The sequence below is a fragment of the Orycteropus afer genome, unplaced genomic scaffold (genome assembly GCF_000298275.1).
Source record: "Orycteropus afer afer isolate SDZICR_OR568_19922 unplaced genomic scaffold, OryAfe1.0 scaffold00049, whole genome shotgun sequence".
Classification (NCBI taxonomy): domain Eukaryota; kingdom Metazoa; phylum Chordata; class Mammalia; order Tubulidentata; family Orycteropodidae; genus Orycteropus; species Orycteropus afer.
The window spans coordinates 4,535,506-4,558,161 of NW_006921636.1; the positions used below are offsets into that span (position 1 = coordinate 4,535,506).

The 22,656-nt window shown below is 50.4% G+C and overlaps 1 protein-coding gene across 1 annotated transcript in view; it reads left to right on the forward strand.

The window, feature by feature from the left end:
- ATP9A (ATPase phospholipid transporting 9A (putative)) overlaps nt 1–17,167 on the forward strand; it is a 130,255-nt gene extending 113,088 nt beyond the window's left edge. The window contains exons 21-27 of the mRNA XM_007938425.1: nt 569–633; nt 3,307–3,462; nt 6,850–6,914; nt 8,317–8,425; nt 9,573–9,630; nt 11,800–12,003; nt 17,031–17,167. Coding sequence (XP_007936616.1) covers nt 569–633; nt 3,307–3,462; nt 6,850–6,914; nt 8,317–8,425; nt 9,573–9,630; nt 11,800–12,003; nt 17,031–17,167 — 794 coding nt within the window. The remainder of the gene's footprint in view (nt 1–568; nt 634–3,306; nt 3,463–6,849; nt 6,915–8,316; nt 8,426–9,572; nt 9,631–11,799; nt 12,004–17,030) is intronic.
- The last annotated feature ends 5,489 nt before the right edge of the window (nt 17,168–22,656 follow it).

Consider the following 22,656-nt stretch of genomic DNA (forward strand, 5'->3'; position numbering starts at 1 on the left):
GGGGGGAAGGGTGGAGGGTGGGTGGCAGGGGTGGGAGGGTGTGGGGGGAAGGTGGTGGTGGTTGGGGAGCTCCCTGGGGAAGTGGGCATGAGGGGTTGGGGCCCTCACTGCTGGCCTTGACCTGGTACACTCATGTTACTGCCTGTAAGGATACCTGCATTTTGTGCTGTGCTCTTGAAGTTGCCTAGACCACTTTACTCGGGCTGTGGTGTGTTTGGTTTCCCTGTAGACGCAAGTGCCATGTTGTTGTTAATTTGAGCATCTGCCCTGGGTAAAGAGTAGATAGATGTGTGCAGGCTTCTCCTGTTTAGCCTGTCTTCCTTTGCTAGAGACACGGAGAAGTGCCGCCCTGAAGGTATGTCGGTCTGCTGCCATCTTTGAGCGCAACACCGCTGCCCGTTTCCTACTCGGGTCCAAATCCCACGCACAAGAGACTTAGATGCTGTGCAGCACGCGTGCCGCCCTTGTTTCCCTTGGCCATGACTGAACTGCTTTGAACGGGTTCAAAGCCCTGGTTTCTTGCCTCTCCCGCATTTCCGGTCTTTTCTCTCTGGTCTGTGACCCGCAGGTGACGGAGGCAATGATGTCAGTATGATTCAGGAGTCGGACTGTGGCGTGGGGGTTGAAGGAAAGGTGAGCACTGGGGCGGAGGCTGCCATCCTCCGTGGCATGTGCTAGTGTGGTGGGCCCTGTGGTGTCACCTAGGTGCTGCTCTGCTCCACCTGCTGAGCGTCTTTACCTGTGTCCTCTTTCCTTCTAAGACACAGCTCGAGCACGTCTGGAAGTTCTAGATAAGACAAGCATGGGGGACCGTGTTGCCCCTGGCGTGAATCACACACATAGACAAATACATCTCACTTGCCAAAACCTAAATTAAAAAAGAAAATAAAGAAAAAAGTGTTTTTCTGTGTTCTTAGGATGCAGGGAGTAGTTCTTCAAATGTTCCCTTCCCGGAATAGTCGGGTTGTCACTAAGATCACTGGTTTCCATGCTGTGTGCTGATCCCTTGAGGCATGGTTCGCCCCTCGTCAAAAGCCCTCGGCAGCGGCAGTTTTTTTTTTGTTTTTTTTTTATTAGGATTTGGGTGAAGATTTACAGAGTAAATTCACTTTTCATACAGCAGTTCACATATACTTTGTCTCATGTCATTGACCAAAATTTACAATGCAGCAGCTCCCCTCCCACTTCCTCCCCATAGTTACCTCCTCCCAGTGTCCATCCCTTCATACTCTTCTGCACCCTGAGCTATCTCCCTGTGCATAAGCAACCCTTCCTTCTCAGCAGCGGCAGTTTTACCACTGCTTGCGTTTTCCTGTCCTTGTCCTTGTCCCCTGAGGGCTGGCCCCTCACACCTTCCTCGCCCTCTGATTTGTGTCTGTTTATCTGTTGTTTTTCATGCATCCTAGTCATTGTTGTCGTACATGCTGGGCTTCACCAGTCGCCAGTCATCAGAGACCCATAAGCGACCCTTCTGGCACTGGAACTGCCCTGTGGGGTTTTCTAGGTTGTCATCTTTTTTTTTTTTTTTAAATCTTTATGGGGCTGGTATTTCTTTATGTCAGTTTTCTGTGTTCTTTTCAATATCGTTTTATCATTTTCTCCATCAAGATCTGGCACATCTGTTCCCTGTATATTTTTCTTGTTTTGAATTTTTACTGTGATTGGGGTGCAAGTTTACAGAGCAAGTTCAATTTCCATACATCAGCTGTCATCTTTACAGGAGCACACTCCTGTACAGAGGGCCGCATTCCCCGTCTGTTAACAGCTTGCGTGCATTCCTTCGATTTTTGGTTTATAAAACTAAAAAATTTCAAGCACTCAGGAATGGGTATACGGCATTCTTTCCTTCAGAGAGCTGCATCCCATTTATTAACACTGGCCGTTCTTCTGGACTGTTCGGGGCACACACTACTAGGTATGGGTGTGTATGTGGTTGTTAGGCATATATGTGTATGTAAAACGTTCTTGCTATATATATATAGTACATGTAGTTTTACACATGTGCATATATTACTTTCATGTGTAATTTAAAATTATAAACGTTACACAATCTGTTTGTTAGGTGCCTTGAGTCCATTATACCTTGTATTTTTTCCACGTTAGAATGTGTAGATCCATCATTTCTTAGTCTTTCTAAGTTTAAGTTTTTATTTTGAAAAATGTCAGTCCTTCAGAAAATTGAACTAAGCATTGAGTACCCATCCGCCTGCCCCTTGTTTTCATTCGGCAATTGTTGACCTTAGCCACATTGTCGCTCCTTCACCCCCTTATACATACAAATTACATGTCACTTCATTCATTCTCTTCTGAATCCGTTGAAAGTGAATTGCAGACGTCTGTACACTTTCCTACCCACTGCTTTAGCATGGATTGCCTAAGAATAAGGACATTCTCCTCCATAAGCAAAAAATACCATTTTTACCACCCCCTCAAATGTAACATTGTTATAATGATGATAGACACTAGTCATAGTTAGATTTCCTCCTCTGTCCTCAAAATATCTTTGTGGCTTTCACTTAGTTGCTTTTTGACATTCAGATTCCAATCACGTTGTGTTCACTGTGTGTCCTCATCTCTCTGGAATCTTCTTTAATGCAGAACACGCTTCTGCATCGTTGTTGGGGGTGTTTTAGTTTCATGACATCAATACTCTGTGTCCTTCCCCTTGTGTCAAACCAGGGGGCCTTGGTGTCACACTGTCCTGTGATTGGTGCTGCCGTGCATTTTTCAGAGTCAGACAGTTCCATTGTGTGGCTGCTTTGTGATTTAATTCCACGTTTTTGCATTTTCCCCACCCCCCGACACACAGACATACATGAGCAAGCTGTGTACCCCTGTACACACACACACACATGAACAGGTATGCACCCCTCCCATGCACAAACAAGTGTATAAAGCTGTATATTCAAGAATGTTCCGTTTAATATTTAATAACATTTAATAATAGCCTTGGGTTTCTCCGTCTCCTATTTAACTCTCAGGAGCACTTAATGTTGCAAAACATCTGTCTTTGAATAGTCTTTGCCTCGGATGTGGAAGGCGGGTTGGGCCTGAGCCCCACGATTTAACTCTAGATCCACCTCTAAATTGCAACTCTGTGGATCAGGATGTTTTTCATTTAAGCAAATTCCTCTTTTTAAATCAAATTTAAAGGTGGCCCACCAACCTCGTGTGGCTGGAAGCCAAAGAAATCTCTTGGCGAAGGTTCTTCAAAGACCCCCTTACGAAGGCTTGCCTTTTTAATTAGAAAAGATGTTTGCCCTGATGCCTGTGCTTCTGATGGTGCCTTATCTCGTTGGCCCTTAGGAGGGGAAGCAGGCCTCGCTGGCTGCGGATTTCTCCATCACCCAGTTCAAGCACCTCGGCCGGCTGCTCATGGTGCACGGCCGCAACAGCTACAAGCGGTCGGCCGCCCTCAGCCAGTTCGTGATCCACAGGAGCCTGTGTATCAGCACCATGCAGGTGGGCGGGCAGCCGGCACCTCTGCGCAGGGGCGCGTGGCTGCACCAGGTGGGTGGGCGGGCAGCCAGGACTTGCCCGGGGCCCCATGGCTGCACAGTTACCGTGGAAGTAGCCTGAGAGTCAGACTGGGCTTTGGAGCTGTTGTCTCCGTCCAGCTGGTTTGACTCTGCAGCGGCCACTGTCCAGCTGGTAGACTCTGGGCAGTCCCAGAACATCTTGTGCCCCCGATTCCTCCACTGTCACGTGGTGCTGAACATCCTCACTCGTTGGGTGGACACGAGCATCAGCCGTGGTGCCCGTCCTCCAGTGCTCATCACCTGGCAGATGTAGTGAAGATGGCAGTGTTGTTCTGTTTGGGGCGCGTCCACTGGTTTGCCAGAACAAAAGACACAGAAGTAATGCCGAGTGAATGCTCAGGGCCTGATTTTCCCACAGGCAGGGGCTAGAACAATCAGAGAAGAAGAACAGCTTGCTTTTCCTGAGCACTTGCTATGCCCTGGGCATCGGGCTACGTGTTCACCGTATAGTGTCTTGTAGAATCCTCACCATTGCCTGAGCCAGTAGGGACTGGCGGACTGTCGTTTTTCCTGTTTTACAGATGGGGTGGTGAGTCTCAGCACGGTTGAGAAATCCATGCAGTGTCCTGTAGGGATTTGGTCTACCTAGGCAGGTGGACCCCAGAGCCACCATTCTTCATTTAGGTCTCCTCCTCTTTGAATGCTCGTGGTACAGAGAGGCCAAGGCCACCTCCATGGGCAGGGTAGTTCTTAGATTGGGACCATGTAGCAGATGGCACAGAGGCTGTCCCACTGTCCCAGTTCAACATCCCAGCAAAGCCTGCCTGGGAAGTGAGCTTATCATGAGTTATAAGGACTGCTAATCCCCTTGGGGATAGATGTCTTGCTACCATCTTGCTTTTCCACAAAAGGACCTAGAGGGTGTAAGATACGTTCCCACCTTCCCTCTTACTGACTCCTTCAAAGTCTGGTACTGGGCAGGGTGTGTGCCAGACTGAGGATGTACTAGGAGGGAGGCCAGAAGAGGGAGAAGACATCTGAGTGCTGAAAAGCTGTCGACTGTCTTTCCTCCTTTTGCATTTAGGTGAAAATACTCAGTTAAATGGTAAAAATGAAGGCACGGTAGATCCTAGAACCCACATTGCTTCTTGGTCAGACTGCTACGTAGCTATGAGACTCTGAACAGGTCACTTTACTACTCCAGCCCTCAGTCCTTCCACCTATAAAATGGGAATGATAAAATCTGCCTGCCCACTCAGACATGGTCTGCTGTGAGGAACAGACCATGAATGTGCGAGGGCTTGATGGCCAGCAGGGACCAGGCAAACCAAAGGCAATTGGTTATCAACCGAAATAGCAGAAAGTACAAACAGGAGGGGGTGCTGTAATTTGTAGAAGAGGTGTTTAAGCAGACCTGGAAGACCTTCCACTGTAGGTCAGGTGGTGGTGCAGAGATACATGCGAATCCATTCCTCCCAGTTACTCTCGCCTTTTGTGGCTGCTTTATGCTTTAAGTATCTGTGATGTTTGGGGAGTGGAGGAGCCCGTGAAGTGATTATCATCAAGGTGATCTCAACCCAAACAGCTGTTGTGGTTCACGGGACCACATCTATACTTTAATTTATGTTAAGACGTCCGGCAGAGCTGGACAATGCAGTGTTTTTAACTGGGCACTGAATCAGTAGTCATTGGTTGGACCCCCACCATGCCTGCGTGTTACCATGAATGTGGACTTTTTTTTTTTTTTAAATTCCAGGATGGGGAATGGGATGTTCTTTGGCTCTAACCTCTGTCCGTTGTGCCAAAAGTGGCCGGCTGCATGCTACCCCCAGCTAGAGCTACCCCCTGGCACTGGTGTCTTTGAAAGACACAGCCATGACATTGTCATTGTCCCTGGTGCTCTCTGTAAGACGAGCTTGGAGAAAGCCTGGGCTTTCCTAGAGAAAGAGGGTCTTGGGTTGATTTGCAAAACACACACCAGATTCGTGATATTTTTGCAACAACATCCTTTCTGTGTGGCTCCTGGATGGCTCCCTAGCCTCGGGCAAGAAGTCATTTAAAAGGTGCTGTGGTCCTGGCATCACAGCGGGGCTGGGGGGTGGGAGGCTCTTGGTGGCACCTGAGCTCCAGGCCAAGGAAGCATGGATTTTCTAAGTGCCGCCTGTCTTGCCCCAGAGTCGGTGGTTTTGGAGCCATCTCTGGGGTAGAAGCTGTTTCTGATCACTACGACAGCCCAGCCTGTCTGTGTTGAGTTTTAGAAAGCCTTCGGGCAGTGGTTGTCCCCGGCCTCCCTTTGGTTTTATACTAATCAGAATTAGCTTAGGGACCGCCTTTGTTCCATAGCCCAGACATCCAGCCAAGGGGCTAGCCAGGGCATCACCTGATTCTATCTCCCGGCTTGTTCTCTCGCCAGTAGCTAATATTCTCCCAGTCAGGAGGCAGGCAGATTTCAGTCAGGGTTCGTCACTATCTTTATTGCTTCTAATTACAAAAGTAGTGTGTAATGTGTTCTTTGTAAAAATTTCTAAAAATACTAGAACATGTAACATAAGAAGTGATGGGTTTCCTGCAGTCCCACCCTCCATGGTAACTGGTGTAGACTCTTCGGAGGAGATTTTTCCAAATTTGCCCTAACACACATGCTGACCGATTATCAACACACACGTCTGGGAGGTGGTGAGTCTGGTGGTTGGCATGTGGGCTCTGAATGGAGCTGGGCTCCGGTCCCTCAGTGCCCTTTTCCTCACAGCTCACCCTTTTGTCACATGCGGGTGATACCAAGACTCGATGTCATGTGTTGACCTTGTGGTCCACTGAGGTCAGATACGAAGTCCTCTGTGTCTAGCACGTGGAGCTTAGTAAATGCCCACAAAGGGGCTGAGTGGGAGTGGACTCTGACATAGCCTTAAAATCCTAGCTCTGTCTCTGGTGGTGTAGTGCCTAAGGCATTTGACTGCTAACCAGAAGGCTGGCGGTTCAAACCCACCAATGGTTCAAAGCCATTCCTTGGGAGGAAGATTGGGTGATCTACTTCCGTAGTGATACTGCCTTTGAAACCCAAAGAGGGGTCGCTATGAGTTGGATGCAACTCGATGGCAGTGAGTTTGGTTTTTGATTTCTGTCTCATATGAGCTGTGTGATCTTGGGCAAGTCACTTAACCTCTCTGTGCCTCACGTTCCTCATATGTGACATATAGGGTTGTTCTAATAATTAAATGAGTGAATAGACATGAAGTGTTTGTAACAGTCCCGGGCTTGCAGTAAGTGCCGTGCAAGTGGTAGGTAGTGTTTTTGTTGTACAGAACATGAGACGATTTGTTTTTCCCATTTAGGGTGATTTTCGGTGACATCTCCTTTCTTTTTGGTGCAGGCTGTCTTCTCTTCCGTGTTTTACTTTGCCTCCGTTCCCCTCTATCAAGGATTCCTCATCATCGGGTAAGGACATCGCGGCAAGGAGCCCTCCTTCCTGTGCCCCAGAAGGGATAAGAAACGATGTGTAGACGCGTCAGTCCCCAGACTTGCCTTGGCCTCTGGGGCCCAGGCAGGCGCAGCCATGCCACTTAGACCCTCGTTGAATCAAACCTTGAATGGTTCAGCCCTCGCCACACTGAGGAAGCAGAGCCCAGCCTGTCTGTGGGCTGCAGCCCCTTGCCTTTGTACCTGGTCATGTACGCATTTTGCCCACGAGAGTTCGAGGGTGGCACTAATTGTCAGCGAGGGCAGAGGGTCGCAGGCTCGGTGATTTCCGGGGTCTGAGGAGAAGGATGAGTGAAAGGAGGATCTGAAAAGTGCCCTCCCCACCATCGCTGACCCCAGCAGAACTTTCAGCTGTTAGTTAGGTCTCTAAGGAGAGCCAGCACTCTGCTCTGGGGGATGTGCATGCCATAGAACTTGACCTCACATGCCACTGGGCCGCTAGGGAGGTGTACCGGACACTTGGCTGCCATCAGACCCACCCCGCCCCTGACCTGGAGCTTCATGATGTTCCTTGTGACCTTTTAGAGAGAGTGTGCAATCTGAGTTACCGGGAAGGGCAGTCTGACGGCCTGTAAAGCTGCCTGCAGGGCCTCCTCTTAGGAGTAAAGAGGCCGAGAGCATACACAGGCAGCCTGGACTCAGGGTCTTAGGAAGTGTGCTGCCATCTCCTCGTGTCTGGCCTGTAGGTTTATTTTGAGAGTGGATGCTGGAATCTGCCCTGCTTCTCATTGGCAAAATGGACTGTGCTCTTGGCAGGTTCTTGGGGGGGCGTATAGTCAGGGACTACCTGAGCTGGGTCTACAGGCCGTCCTCTCTCTGTCCTCATCTCCTCCCTTCTCGCCTCTGCCCCTTTGGCTCCAGCCCCACTGGCCTCTCCTTACTGTCCTTCAGATGTGGCAGAAACCTCCCGGCCTTTGCACCGGTTGTTCCCTCTGCGGAGGACGCTGTCGTCCCAGATACTGGCTAGACTCACCCTTCGGCTCTTGTGGGTGTTTCCTCAGATGCTGCCTCACTGAGTCCTCCTGGACGTCCTAAAATTGCACACACACCCTTTCCACACACCTCATCCTCTCATCTGTTATGTTCCCTCCTTGGCACTTGCGTCTGACACAGTAGACTTTCCTTAGTTTGTTTGTCCTTCGATGCTCTCTGAGGGCAGAAGCTTTTGTCTGTTTTCATCTTGAATCTCCAGTGCTTAAAACAGGCCCCTGCACATGGTAGGCACTCCACACAGAGTGAGTGAGTGAGTGAAGGAAGGAATGGAACTTGGGCTCCCGAGGCTTGGGTACTGGGCTGGGGGCTGCAGTCAATGGCTCTGGTTCCATTGGCTGGGCCTTCCTGTGGGCATTTTCTCTCCTAGGTACTCCACGCTTTACACCATGTTTCCCGTCTTTTCTCTGGTCCTGGACAAAGATGTCAAGTCTGAAGTTGCCATGTTGTATCCTGAGCTCTACAAGGACCTGCTCAAGGTTCTCCAAGCCCCCCTCCGGCCCCGCCCCCTCCGGCCCCGCCCTTCTTCATCTCTGTCTCTCTCCTCCCCCCTTTCACTTCATGTCACACAGATCCCCTGAATCTGATTTGACCATACTTGACACTCATGATTTTCTTGTTTTTGAGGAAGGAGTAGGAGTTTATACTTTTTAACCTAGAAAAAGTAGCATACACACCAGTAAAGAATGTTAAACACCACAGGCACATGGGAACGGGAACAGTCTCGCAGCTGCAGCTCTTTCCCCCAGAAGTGTTCTTGGGGGGTGGGGGGTGGTGAGTGTGTGTATAATTTCAGTTTTTGTTTTCAGAGAGCTTTTACTCAAGGCCAGAGGGACTGCCATGTAATATTAACTCTTTTAAAAATGTGTTTCCCTAATATATCGAAATGTTCATAAAGCACTGATTTTTTTTTTTTTTTTTAACTTTTCATTGTGATTTGGGTGAAAGTTGAAAAAGCAAATTCACTTTCTGTTCAACAGTTGATACACGTTTTGTTTCATGATGTTGATGTCAGTCCCCATCATATGATGGCTTTCTTCTGCCTGTGGCTCCTTTTCCCTGTGTCCTTCTTTCCCACGCGTTCCTGCCCCCTGAGCTGTCTCCCTGTGCAAATGCTGCCCTTCTGATCTCCCAGGGCTGATTGTTCTAAGGATTACACCTGCCTGGGGTAGTGTTCACCTCATCTTGTTGTTGTTATGTGCTGTCGAGTTGGACCCAACTATAGGCCTGTCTATTGTTTGGCTGAAGGTTAAACCAAGGGAGTGAGTTCAATTCCAGGTCTTAGGTGTCTTACCAGTCTCAATAAGCCTGGGTCTTTTTTTTTTTTTTTTTGAGTTTTGTTCCACATTGTTTTCCCACTCTATCCAGGATCTCCTGCACTGATCCTTTCCTAGCGGTTGACCGTGGTAGCCAGGCACTATCTAGTTCTTTTGGTCTCAGGGTTATGTAGGCTGATTCTCAGCTTTAAAAATTTTTTTAAATTGAAAAATAGATGCATTTTTTACTTTTCTGATGAAAATGGGCAGGCTGCCTTGCCTGGTCAGAGTACCGTGAGGGCAGGGGGAGGGACGGGGGGGGCTGTGGACGCTGAGAGCGCTGACATGACCACTCTCTGTCTCCATCTAGGGACGGCCGCTGTCCTACAAGACATTCTTAACGTGGGTGTTGATCAGCATCTACCAAGGTGAGGAGGAGGGCTGGAGCTGCCTGCTCTTCCTGAGCTCTGGGGCTGACGGCCCCTGAACGCAGAGCCTGAAGGAGGAACCCAGAGTCCTGAAACAGCAGTGACGAGTGTGCCTGGGGGGCCTGCTCGCCGTCGTGGGCACTGCACATTGAGCTGGGACAGGGGTTGGCGTTTGGATATGTGAGGTGCTTGTGTGCTTCGTGGGACAGACAGACACGGCCCTCATTCTTCCACACCTGCTCGGGGGTTTGGTCCACATCACAGAGTGGTTGGTTTCTGGGACTTTCAGTTCACAGTATGGTCCTGGTGTAGTTTTTGAAAACACGCATGCACGCACACACACATACACACAAACACACATGCATATGGAGCCCTGGTGGCTCAGTGGTTAAGCACTCAGCTGCTAACTGAAGGGTTCAAACCCAGCAGGGGCTCCATGGGAGGAAGATGAAGCAGTGTGCTTCTGCAGCTATTACAGCCTTGAAAACCCTGTGGGGCAGTTGTGCTGTGTCCTCCAGGGTCGTTGTGGGTCAGCACCAACTCAGCAGTGAGCCCCGTGGCATGTGAGTGTCATGTTTGTTGACCCCGTGGGGTTTTTAAGGCTGTGCCCTGTCAGAAGCAAGTCACCGGGCCTGTCTTCCAGACTGCCACTGGGTGGGCTTGAGCTGCCAGCTTCCGGTTAGCAAGTGAGCCCTTAACCATTGGTGCCCCGAGGGACTCCATGAAAAGCCTGTTTATTTCAGAGGCTCCAGAGGTCCCCTCCATTGCAGGGGGCTTGGAAGACTACCTGTTGGAAAACAACCTGTGAAACCCTCTGTTTATGTGTCTTTTCTTCGCCCTTTGTGTCTGTCACACAGCACACATGACGTATTTCTAAGCAACCCTGAGGTGGACCTTAACTGCACAGGTCCATATATGTGATTTACAAATAGACATGGCCCTGTGGGGAAACAGGGTCTGTGAAGATGCTGTCAGTTAGGCTGACCTACTTCTCTTTGGGGCCTGTTCTTAATGAGTTTGACTGGGGGGGGGGTGTAGTCAGAGGGTTTAGAAAGCAGTCTGTTATCAGCAGGGAGTTAAACTGTCATGAGTGTTTTTGAGGGGGGGTATTGTAAGAGAGATCCCAGCATGATGCACGCACCTGCTTAGAAAGCAGGCCCTGCAGACAGTTAACAGACGAGCGCTGGTCCTGCATGCCCTGCTTCTCCATCCTCAACCCTGTGTCCGAGGGGCCGTCACAGCGGGGGTGTTTGTGTTTAGTGTCTCCCGGCTGCCGCCTCTTCTAAAGAGCATTCCTGTGCGGCCTGCGTTCAGCCAACGGGAGACACGGCCAGTTCAGTCCCTGTCCGGTCAGATGGCGAGCTATCAGCACTCTCCTCTCCTCCTTCCTGTCCTCAACATAGGTGTCCCCTCCTTTCGATGTCTCACTTGATCTCCTTTATGGTTTTAAACAATACACTTAATATTCGTTTCCTGTTCCATCAATTCCAGCTATTCTCTGTGTCTGCCTCTCTTCCTTCCCATTTTTCTTTCTTTCCAGCCATCGATTATTTATTACAGAAGGGTGTCTCAGTTCCCTACTGCTGCTATAACAAAATACCACAAGGGGGTGGCTTTTAAACAGAACTTCCCTGTCTCGCAGCTTGGGGACTAGAAGTGCATTCCTTCTCAGTGCTTTGCACAGAAAGCGGCTGCCGGCTTTGCTCCTGGCCTCTGGTAGCCCCAGGCTTTCCTGAGCTTACAGCTGTTGTGTCACATGAGGTCGCATCTCTGTCTCTCAGTCTGTGTCTCTCCTCCTCCTTTATAAGGACACTACTCAGACAGGCTTGGGGCCCACCCTACTCCAGTATGACCTCATGTCAGCCTAACTGATAACATCTTCACAGACCCTATTTCCCCACAGGGTCATGTTCACAGGCAACAGGTGAGAACTGCCACAGATCCTTTAGGGGGGACACTGACAGAGGTCAGAGGAGGGCAAGCAGAAAAACTCCAGTGTGATGCTGTTCCTTAAGAAAAGTATAAAGCCCCACTCTTCAGCCTCACTTAGCATGCAATGCCTTTCGTGTCTAAATGAAAAGACGTGAGATGTGAGTGACAGAGTGCGCGGTGTGGGCATTGTGTGCTGGCGTGCACGGCCGCCCACCCGCTCCTGTCTCGTGTCTGCAGGGAGCACCATCATGTACGGGGCGCTGCTGCTGTTTGAGTCGGAGTTTGTGCACATTGTGGCCATTTCCTTCACGTCACTGATCCTCACCGAGCTGCTCATGGTGGCGCTGACCATCCAGACGTGGCACTGGCTCATGACCGTGGCCGAGCTGCTCAGCCTGGCCTGCTACATCGCCTCCCTGGTCTTCTTACATGAGTTCATAGGTAAGGCTCTGCCCACGCAGAGGCGGTTGGCCGGGCTCCTTGTGGAGGACAGCCGCGCCCCCAGCAGGTGTGTCCTGGACTCTGTCCTGTGGTCCTCTGTGCTGTGCTGCCCTGGTTTTCTCACTGGCATCCCTGAGGGACGAGTGACTGTTAAGAATCAGCCGCTGGCGTTGAGGCCATCAGGCAGGATTTCAGAATAGAGCCACACAAAGCCAACCGGCTTACAAGTTTAATCCAACAAGTATTTTTTTGGGCTTCGCAGGCCTGTAGTGCTGGGCTCATAGAGTGGTGGAGAAGTTGGGCAGCTGGATCTTAGTCTCGATAAATGACAGGCCAGTTGTTGCTGTTGGCTGTTGCTGACTCCTGGTAAGCCCACACACAGCAGAAACCAAGGCCGCACCTTCCCGGTGATCGGCTGTGGTTGGACCGTTGTGACCTATAGGGTTTCTTTTAATTTAAATTTTGTTGTTGTTCAGAATATACACAATAAAGCATACACTAGTTCAGCAGTTTCTCCATGTACCGTAAAGTGACACCGATGACATTCTTGGAATTGTGCATCCATCCTCACCTGCCTTTCCTAGTTGTTCCTCCCCCATTAACATAAGCTCACTGTCCCCTGAAGGTTCCCATCTAACCCTTTGAGTTGCTGTTGTGAGTTTGGTCCCATGTAGACAGATTGTAAAAGAGCACAGTGCTCCAGGAAGACATTCTTTATGAGTTTAGTTAAGCTAAACTGTTGTTCTCTTTCAAATATTTTTGGTTTAGAGTTTAAAGATTATCTCACAGTGATAGTTTCAGGGGTTCATCCAGTCTCCATGGCTTCAGAATATCTGGAGTCTATGAGAATTTGAAATTCTTTTCTGCGTGTTCCCCCTTTTGATCAGGTTTCTTCTATAGAATCTTGGATCAAAATGTTCAGTAATGGTAGCCAGGCACCATCCACTTCTCCTGGTCTCATGGCAAAGGGGAGACGATTCATGGAGATGATTAGCCACACATTCTATTTCCTTTTCTTGTTCCTGACTCTCTTTGCTCTGTTGCTCCAGGTGAATAGAAGCCTTGGGACACATAAGATTTTCATTGGCTGATTTTTTTTTTTTTAAATGCATATTCTAATAAAACTTTAAAAGGAAAACAGACAGTGGACTGCATTTGGCCTGTGGCTTGTAGTTTGCTCATCTGTGCTGTAGAACAGAGATGAACTCATGGGCTGATTTTTTGTTTTTGGAAGTTGATTGCCAGGCCTTTGTTCTGGTACGGCTCAGCCTGGAAGCTCTTCTAGAACCTGTTCACCATGGCAATAGGCAGGCCTCCACTGCAGACAGGTGGTGGCTGTGCTGAGGTGTGCTGGCCAGGAATCAAACCCGGTCTGCCACGTGGAGGGCGAGCATTCTACCACTCCCCACCACTGCCTCGTGAGAGTCCAGAGAGGGCTCTAAACACCCAGAAACCCCAAGGAGACAGCAGTGGCTTCTTTAGCCTCATGCCTAGGCTGATGATTTTTCAGACTTGTGGCTTTTTCTGGCCACTAGAACCTCTTGTTGCCATGACCTTTAATCAGAGCTCCGTCTGTGAAGCTGGTAGGAGTGGCTGTGTGGCCATTCAATGCAGCGTCAGGAGCCATCAGCCCCGGGCCTCTGCCTCCTGGGTCCTCCTTTGCACCTTCATCCTGATACAGCTTCTAGGGGGCCTCCAGGGGCCTCCAAATGAAAAGCACTGCTCTGTCCAGCTGAGCCGAGAGGTGACCCATGGTGTCAAGAGTGAGCATTTGTTCATTCTGTAAATACTCAGTTGGCTGTTAGGTGCCAGGATCGTAGCAGCAGATGAGGTGAGGGCTTTCCCCGGAACGTCCCCCTTGTGGGAGATGGTGCACAATAAACAGGTTAGTGGTCGTGTGAGCCCAGGAATCTCAGCTGTGACCAGAGCCACCAGGGGATGAAAGCCGGGGCAGCGTCAAAGACCCGACAGACTCCAAATAGTAGAGCCTACAGATGGGAAGGTCGAGAACCCACCTCAGGCCCGGAGGGTTGGTTGACCGCTCAGTGACCTCTGTGACCTTGGCACACTCAGGCTTGTTCCCCCCCAGCCTCTGTTCTGGGGGGGGAGCGCTGAGGGCCACCTGTCTGCCCCCCACTTCGAGCCCACTTGCAGGAGGGAATTGCCAGATCAGTTCAGCTGACACAGGTTTCCCTCGCTATCTGACAGAAGAGCGTTGCTGTGAAACCTGTCGTACGCTGAGTGGCGTAAAGCAGAGAAGCAGTCACCTTCATTTACATGGGAAGTGTTGGGCGTTCCCGACCTCAGAGATAACCTACCACCTCATACCGAGGACACATCAGCCTAAAATAGCACCAACAGATGGTGCTCACAGACACAGTTCAGAGCCAGGGCGGCTTGATGCTGCCATGCTGAGTATTTCCCCGGGAAGGAGCTTGGGACACCACTGTTACTGCTCAGGGTGCACTGCCTCTTAATGGCTTGCTGTGACACACGCCGAACACCACCTTCGCTTTCCACCTTTTCTCATAAAAGGAAGAACCCTCTTTGGATTTCTTTTGGTGAGCGAAAACAGGTGCTCATGTAGGTCTTTCATAAAAGCAAGGTGGTGTAAAGCGAACTTTCAGCAAGCAGGGGTGACCTGCACTTCCGAGCCAGGCAGGAGCCCTGAGCCCCGCTGTAGACCATGGGTGACTGGGATGGGCCCTGCGTGCTGTCGGCCCCGCACAGGCCACCGGGCTCCAATTCCAGGCCAGCAGCCCATTGCCAGTTCAGCTTCGGCACTGTCACCGCAGGGGTTGTGTGCTGGATCATCTCGTGGGACTTGAATCTTGCTTTCCCAGCCCCGGGAAAGGTCATGCACCTTCAAGGCTCTAGACTTTTCTGGCCACTGGTCCACTGTAAAGCCGACCCTGAGGTGGGAGATAGCCCCTCTATTCCTGCAGAGCCTTTTCTGTCAAAACATTAAGCTTCTGTCTGTGTCGTTCGGAACAGAACGGAACGCCCTCTGGGTGGGTTCTCGCATTGCTGCCTCTTTATGTGCAGAAGCTCCAAGGCCACTTCCCCACTAAGATGCCCACCTCTGCTCACTCTCGCCTCTCCCCTGGCGGGCATTTCAGTGGTGCAGCCCCTTCCCCTCCCTACCATGTCGGGAGTCCTCAGGGGCTGGGTTCCCCAGCAGGGTGTGGTACAACAATTGCTGGACCCTGTTTCTTTAACACTGGTGTTTTCATTGGGGGTGATAGTGCCCCCCCAAGGGGCTGGAAATTGGTTCTTGGGGGTTGAACAAACCTTAATCCTTTTATGTACGTAGTGGAGGTATGCAGACAATATATACAGAGATACACAGTATGGCTGTGGTGTTAAAACTTCACAGAGGGGGTCACTGGGGGGACGGAATGGCCCAAGAAAAGACTCCTTAGAGGATAAAAATCAAAAATGGTTGAGAAACTCACCATGTCTCTTATCTATCAGCTTCAAAAGCTCCTAAGGAAGGTTCTAGTAAAGGGAAGAGGCGCCTCCCTGTGAAAAGACATCCTGGAACAATTTCTTGCTTGTCTCAGAAATCTCAGGATGGCTTCCCTGAGCACCTGTGATGTGCTCAGGCGCTTGGGGCCTGGAGGGTCTCAGAGCTTGGAGACGTGGTCGTTCCTCAGGGGCCATGGCCACCTTAGACACAGACCAGTCACAACAGAGTTGAGGGACAGGTGCCTGGGTGACCTCTGCTTGGTGGGCGAGCACCCAGCTGCCTGTTTCCTACCGTGCTCAGCCAGGGCGTGGCCCTCCCAGCGCTTAAGACGTGAGAAGGTGTTCACGTGGCATCTGCCCTGTGGACTGCTGACCACGGCTTGTCACTCCTCTCTTGTAGAAGGCTCCTCACTGCCAGGGCTCGCACTTGCTCCATGGAGAAAGGTACAGTCACTGGTGGCCATAGTTCACAGCCCCTAAGGTACAGCCCGTCTCTGACAAGGGCACCTCAGCCTGCTTTGAACCACGCCACAGATCTGTCCTGACCTTCCGAGACAGCGTGATGGGGCTGAGGGGAGAAGGTTACTGGGAAGGAAGCAGGAAGGAGCAGGGGGTTGTCACTTTCTGCTCTGCAGTGGCCAGTGAACTAGGGAAAGAAAGACACTTCAGCTTTCCAAAGCAAAAACCCGTCGGATTTTGATTTTTACTGCTAGTTTTGCTTTCCTGGTTGTTGGAAACAGCATTTTCCAACTAAATACCGGGAAGCCGCAGAAGGGCTCTCCCACTGCTGCCGAGTCAGTGCTGGGTCGCGGCGCCCTTAGTGGACAGAGCAGAACTGCCCTCCAGGGGTTCAAGGCTGTCAGTCCTCATGGGAGCCAACTGCTTCATCTTTCTCCCACAGAGCAGCTGGCGGGTTCCAGCCGCAGAGGCTTTGGTTCGCAGCCCAGTGTGTTAACCACTGCCCCCGCAGGGCTTCTCCAGAAGCAGGCTAGAGGGGGGGACGTCAGGCCGACCCCCTGTAGGGCCTGTTGTGCTGCTTGTCAGCTGCCGTTGCTGAGTTGGCCTCTCACTCACGCTGACCCCGCGCACAGCGGACACGCAGCCCGGTCCCACACCATCCCCACAGTCAGTTGCAGATGAGCTTGCCGTTGTCCGTGGGGTGTTCACTGGCCCAATTTCAGAAGGAGGTCACCAGGCCTTTCTTCCAAGTCTGTCTGAGTCTGGAAGCTCCACTGAAGCCTGTTTAGCGTCATGGCAACAGGCCAGCCTCCACGAGTGGGGGCCGTGCGTGAGGTGCACCAGCTGGGGATTGAACCCGGGTCTTCCACGTGGTGGATGAGAATTCTACCACCGAATAATCAGTGTCCTCATGAGGTAATATGAGCCCGTGGCAGATCCGTTATGGACTAGGAGGGGAAGACGGGCATGGATGCCAGGCAGGGGCAGGGTGCTTGCGGCGTGGAACACTTCCTTTCTGATAGCCGTGATGACGGTTTCTGGGCCACGGAGCCTTCCAGCACATTGCCTCCTGCTCACTGCTGTCTCCCGTTTGCTTCCAGATGTGTACTTCATCGCCACCTTGTCCTTCCTGTGGAAAGTCTCCGTCATCACTCTGGTCAGCTGCCTCCCCCTCTACGTCCTCAAGTACCTGCGGAGACGGTTCTCCCCGCCCAGCTACTCGAAGCTCACGTCGTAGGCGGAGCGCGTGCTTGGTGGGGGCACCCTGCTCTGCGCTTTCCTGATGGACAGAGTTCAAGTTCCGTTGACACTGCCACCACCTGCGGATGCTGCAGTGGTTGATAACTGACGCGTGCAGCCTTGATGGGAGGATGCTGCTGTTCTGCGTCCTTGTGCTGAATAAACAGGAGGGAGCGTCCCAGAGGCACCCACGCAGGCCTGTCTTCCCGTGCGCTCCTATTTGAAAGAACATGAATGAGTTAAAGCTGGTGGCTCAGCTGAGACGGCTCTGTGGGTAACTGTGCAAGGTTCCTAATGACTTGAATTGTGTTGTCATGTGATAAAAGTGTGTGTCTAGATGAAGAAGGGGTCTTTTGTTTTTGCTTTTGTGTAACGGTCCTAATATGCACTCTTTCCATCTTTTTCTCTCTTCAAAAACTGTTTCAGAGACACACAAAAGTTTTTGGTGTATGTTTGCAGGAGAAGAAAAAGACAGGGGCGTTTGGTTAAAAGTTCCACAGATGACATGCTGAATTTGGAATTGCTACATAGCCTCTCCACAGGGCCCCTAACACATTGAGATGACATTAAATTCTTAGAAATAAGACTTCTAAAAAAAAAAAAAAAAGTCATCCTGGAGAGGAGAGGGCTTGCCGACATCTCTGACATCTGTTATCTTTGCTCTTGTTCAGCACCTCCAGAACTGGCGTTAACTTTACCTGCCACCTTGTAAAAAAAGAAAAAAACAAAAACCTCAAAGGTGTTATCTTCCTTTGTTAGGGCCTGGTAGCAATTAACAAGCCAATGGACATCATCCAGCGTTTTCAGCACAGTTGTTTGAGCAGGAAGCCTGCCAACGAGTGGCCCCTACATGTGTGCACAGTGTGATAAGAGACTCAGCTAATTCTTTAGACAACAGGGCAGATGTGACTCAGATCCTCAGAGTCCAGGTCGGAAGGTCAGGTTGCCGGGCCTCTTGACTGCCACAGAAGTCTGTTTCCTGTTAGGAGGAATTACTGAGGGTGGACTGATGAAGGCCGAGGCATTGGACAGCGTTGCTGTTCATCGGTGGCAGCTTCAAGCGAGGAGCCCAGGGGGGAGGCGGCCACAGCTGCAGCTTGAGGATCTGGGGTGGGTCTGCTGTGGACATGGTTCCCGGGGAGCTTGCTGACAGGCAGCTGGTGCGAAAGGCTCCTCCCCCACCAGGATGATGGAGGACATGCGCGTGTTTCCTGTAAAGCTGTGGCTTCTTGTGTCAGAGGGAGCAGGGAGTTAGGGAGCATCAGACGTGGCAGGCCAAGGCGTTCTTGTCTAAACCACACATGCATGCCATAAAGTTGGGTCTCCATAAATCCAATGTGGTTGCTCTCTCGGGCTTGCGTGTACCCTTCAACCTGTCAGCGTGATGCTTGTTGGGTGTGCTCACTGACTCCCAGTTCCCTCGGTGAGAGGAGAGTTAGGAAACCGGCAGCAGGTCTCCTGCCCATGGGGTGCTCATAACATGCTCTCATGTTTGGTGTGGCACTGTTCAAACTTAAGCTGCAGCGGGATAAAGCAGTGATTGACATCACTTCTTCGTTCAGATTCTGCAGTCGCACAGTATTCCCCCTTTCTGACCCAGCCGAACCTGCCAGAATAAATAGACCCATTGCATTGAGTGGCTGGTAGTTTAGGAATACGGCATTTGTCCAAAAATCTCAGGAGAGTTGAGCAAGTTGGCCTTCGTTGTTGAGTGATCTTAACGTCGTTTCAAAGGTGGAGGAGGAGGTTTTGAAACTTCATCTGTTTTCTTGGAAGTCAGCTTGTAAAACCTGCCCTCTCTGAGTTCACACACACTGGCCCTGGCCTTGTTCAGAGATGGGATGGTTCCTGAAGGTAGATTAGGCGGAATCCTTGTTAAGAAATTGAGATGTCCGCAGCAGAAGGAAGCTTGGGCCATCTCCTTCCGTACTGACACCGCCTCGGAAAACCAAGGAGGGGTCGCTATGAGTGGGTCTGACTCGATGGCACATGACAACAGCAGCAGCTAACGGGAAATGAAGTTGGTCGTCTTGGTCTTCTTCTTAATTCCTAATTTTGCTCAAGGTGTGTGAGTGAGCAGAAGCGGGGCTGGAAAAGTCACACCTGGAAGTAAGTAGAAGGTGCTTGTCAGTGCCATCAGTGAGCTTTGTTCCATTGTCTCGGCCACACATTAGTGGAGACAGTCAAGGGTAAGAAGGACCAAGTGGAAACCACCCTATGGTCAGACCACACTCACCATCAGTGAGAGTGTGCTGGGACGCCCCCTGGTGGTCCTGAGTGTGTGGGCATGCACACGCCCTGCTTCTCAGATACCAGGCAGGAGCCTCCGTGGACACAAACCAAACTTTAATCCCTGTTGAGAGGCTGTGAGCTGGGCACTCTTTGGTTGAGTGTGTCATCTTGGTTGTGCAGAGAAAACAAGAAAACAAAATCCTCTTTATAAGAAGTGCTCCTGAATCCGTAAACCTTTTCTTGCTTCACAATCTGGAAAGAACTTACCAAGGCATCACTGACACCTTTTCCTCACCGTGGACCCAGCAGGACTGAAGGTGCCAGGCAAATTTCACATGAGACCACAGGGCCCCGGGGCGCAGGGTGAGCACTGCTTCAACACCATTCCTTAACGTGAACAAATCGCAGTTCTCCCTGCTGTCTGATGACATCGGTTCCTTCCTTGTAGTCAGACTTTGTATTACTTTTTGGTATATGTGTTGGGATTGGTTGTGTGTGTGTGTGAGGGGGCAGGGTCTGTTTGGATTTTCTTTTTCCCTTTCTCTCGCTGTCTCTAAGAACATGACCAATTGGCTTCATTTTGAGCCACAGTTTGTATTTGACAGCTTTGATCCAGTTCTGAGAGCGTGTAGGTGCATATGTCACCTGTGTGCCCAGGGAGACTGGTTTTGCCAACTTGAGCTGCCCGGAGAAAGTGAAGGCATGTCCCAGTGAGCAGTCGAAGATCGTAGCACATTCCCTGTGCCACCTGGGGCTGGAAGCCGATGGCTGACTTTCTTCCACCGTTGCCACATCCCAGACCTCAGCCCAGCTCTCCTTCAGTGAAACCCTTGTTGTAACTGATCTGAAATCCCCTCATCTGTTGACTGACGCTTCCTCAGTGGTCTGCTTCTGAGCGTAAGGTACACCGCCAGTGCTCTTTAATGGCGTTTGAATTTTGTGCTCAGTAGAAATCGGCACAACGATGCCTCTTTTTCCCCTTCAGACTTTTGATTTTATACTTTGCATTTTACTGGGGTGGGGCTGGGGCTCCACTCCCACCCTCATGGGGCAGCGTTTTAAATCCTTGCCAAATTTTAAATGAGAACTACGTGTTCTTAAGACACCTATTAGCCATTTTTCTCTTTAGCCTTTTTGATGTGTTTGGAATATGTGTATGTGTGGTGTGTGATGTCGCATCAAGTTTTCTGAAGTAATGCTCCGTTTTCACCGCAATAAAATTCCATCACTCCCAGCTTGGTTTCATTTAACAAATAGAGAAGGAGCTTTGTAAACACAACAGATTTTATCCCCTACCCCCACCCCTTCTTTTGAACGTGAAGCTTTCTGTTGTTTATATATACTTCTTAGGAAATGTTTCCATTAATTATATCGATTTCTTCTTGGAAAAAGAACACATGGTGTTTCTGAGTGGAACCGAAATGCTTACCAACAGTGAGCAGCATCCTACCACCTTGGGTACCACAGCATCTTACCACCCGGGGCGCTCTGTCTTCTCTGTTACCGCATGGTTTGGGTGGGCAGTGTCAGTGAATATTGTGTTTGTGGGGGTCGGGGAAGGGTGTGGCATTGTGGAAAAAAGAAATTGTGGCTACCTTACTATTTTACTGCAGTGGGGTTAACTTCCAGCAGACACAGGATCCCATGCTGTCTTCATTAATGAATCTCCTTCTATGTAATCATCATTGCAAATACTCACCAGACAGCGTTTTTGATTAGAGGGACGCTCTGGGACGAAGCTTCAATAGCAGGCGCTCCCAGGGGCTTACGTGCTCGGCTCTGATGACACACATGTGATCTTTCGTGTTTCTGAGCGGCGGCTCTTTCATTGTTTGCCAGCGTGGCCTGTTACTGTTGCCCAATCAATAAAGCTTGTGTATTTTATGCCTTTGAGGATCATTTTAATTTGTGTGGAAACGGGGATTCTGGTGTCAAGATGAGGGCTTTTTATTACAGTGTTCCCATTTTGTGCTAATCTCATGGCACATGAAAGATAACAGTTTTCCCAGTTAGAAATAGGAGCTCTGGTGGCGTAGTGCCTAAGGCATTTGACTGCTAACCAGAAGGCTGGTGGTTCAAACCCACCAGTCAGTCCTCGGAAGGACAGTTGGGCAATCTACTTCCATAGTGATACTGCCTCGCAAACCCCAGGAGGGGTTGCTATGAGTGGGGTCTGATTCGACAGTGCATAACAACAGTTACAAATACTGTTTTGCTTTTGGTAAAACAAATCAACATGTTGTTACTATTCTGTGCCAATGTCCATTCCAGAGGTGTCAAAATTTCAAAATGTGGTCGATAAGAATGAAAAAAAAAAAAGTGAAAAGCCTATTTTCTGAGGTTGATATTTTATTTCTACACAGTCCTTGATGCCTTTGGATTCTTTTAAATCTTGTGGGGACAACTTCAGAACACAGTGACATAAGTTTCAGGCAAAAGAGGTGGGTAGTTAAGCTGTTGTGTAGGTGGCAGGGGATGTCCAGTTTATCCAGTGGTTCTCAGCCAGGGGTGATTTTCTGTGCCAGGGGACTTGTGGCCATGTTTGGAGACAGCTTTGGTTGTCACTGGATGAGGTGGGTGCTGCTGGCATTGAGTGGGTGAGGCGGGAGGTGCTGCTAAAACCACAGGGTGCCCTCTGCAGCACCAAATCGTCCTGTCCGGGGTGTCAGGAGTGCTGAGACGGAAACCCTGGCTTCCGTGGCGCGTGGCCCTGCTGTTGCCTGCAGTAATCTGTCTTCCGCACTGAAGGGCCCGGCGGTATCAGCTGTCTCAGGGAGCAGGTGAAACACCCAGCTACCTTCGTGTTCTTCTTAGTAGCTCTTGGTGATGCCAGGTGCTCATTCCTCCCATGGCTCTCAATTGAAAAGGCCACTCTCAGTTGATGGATAGGAAAGAGAGCTGGAATTTAACAGAGTTTGAGTCAGTAGCGGTGCTATCGGGCCAAACTGTGGCATGGCACTCGGTGGGCTGAATGAGGTGGGGGCTGATGGTTCTTGTCTGCAAACGCGTGTTGTTCCTGTGAAGTCCTGGTGTTGGGTCCTGCGAGTCAATTCTGACTCACTGCGATCCCATGTGACCGAGAAGAACTGCCCCATAGGGTTTCCTTGGCCGTAGTCCTTACAGGAACAGATCTCCAGATCGGTCTCTTGCTGGGTGGGTTCGAACTACCAACCTTTCAGTTACAAAGGAGTCCTTTGTGAAGTTCTAGTGCTCTGCATCTGAGAGCCCGTGAAGGTGCAGACACTTCTCCCCTCT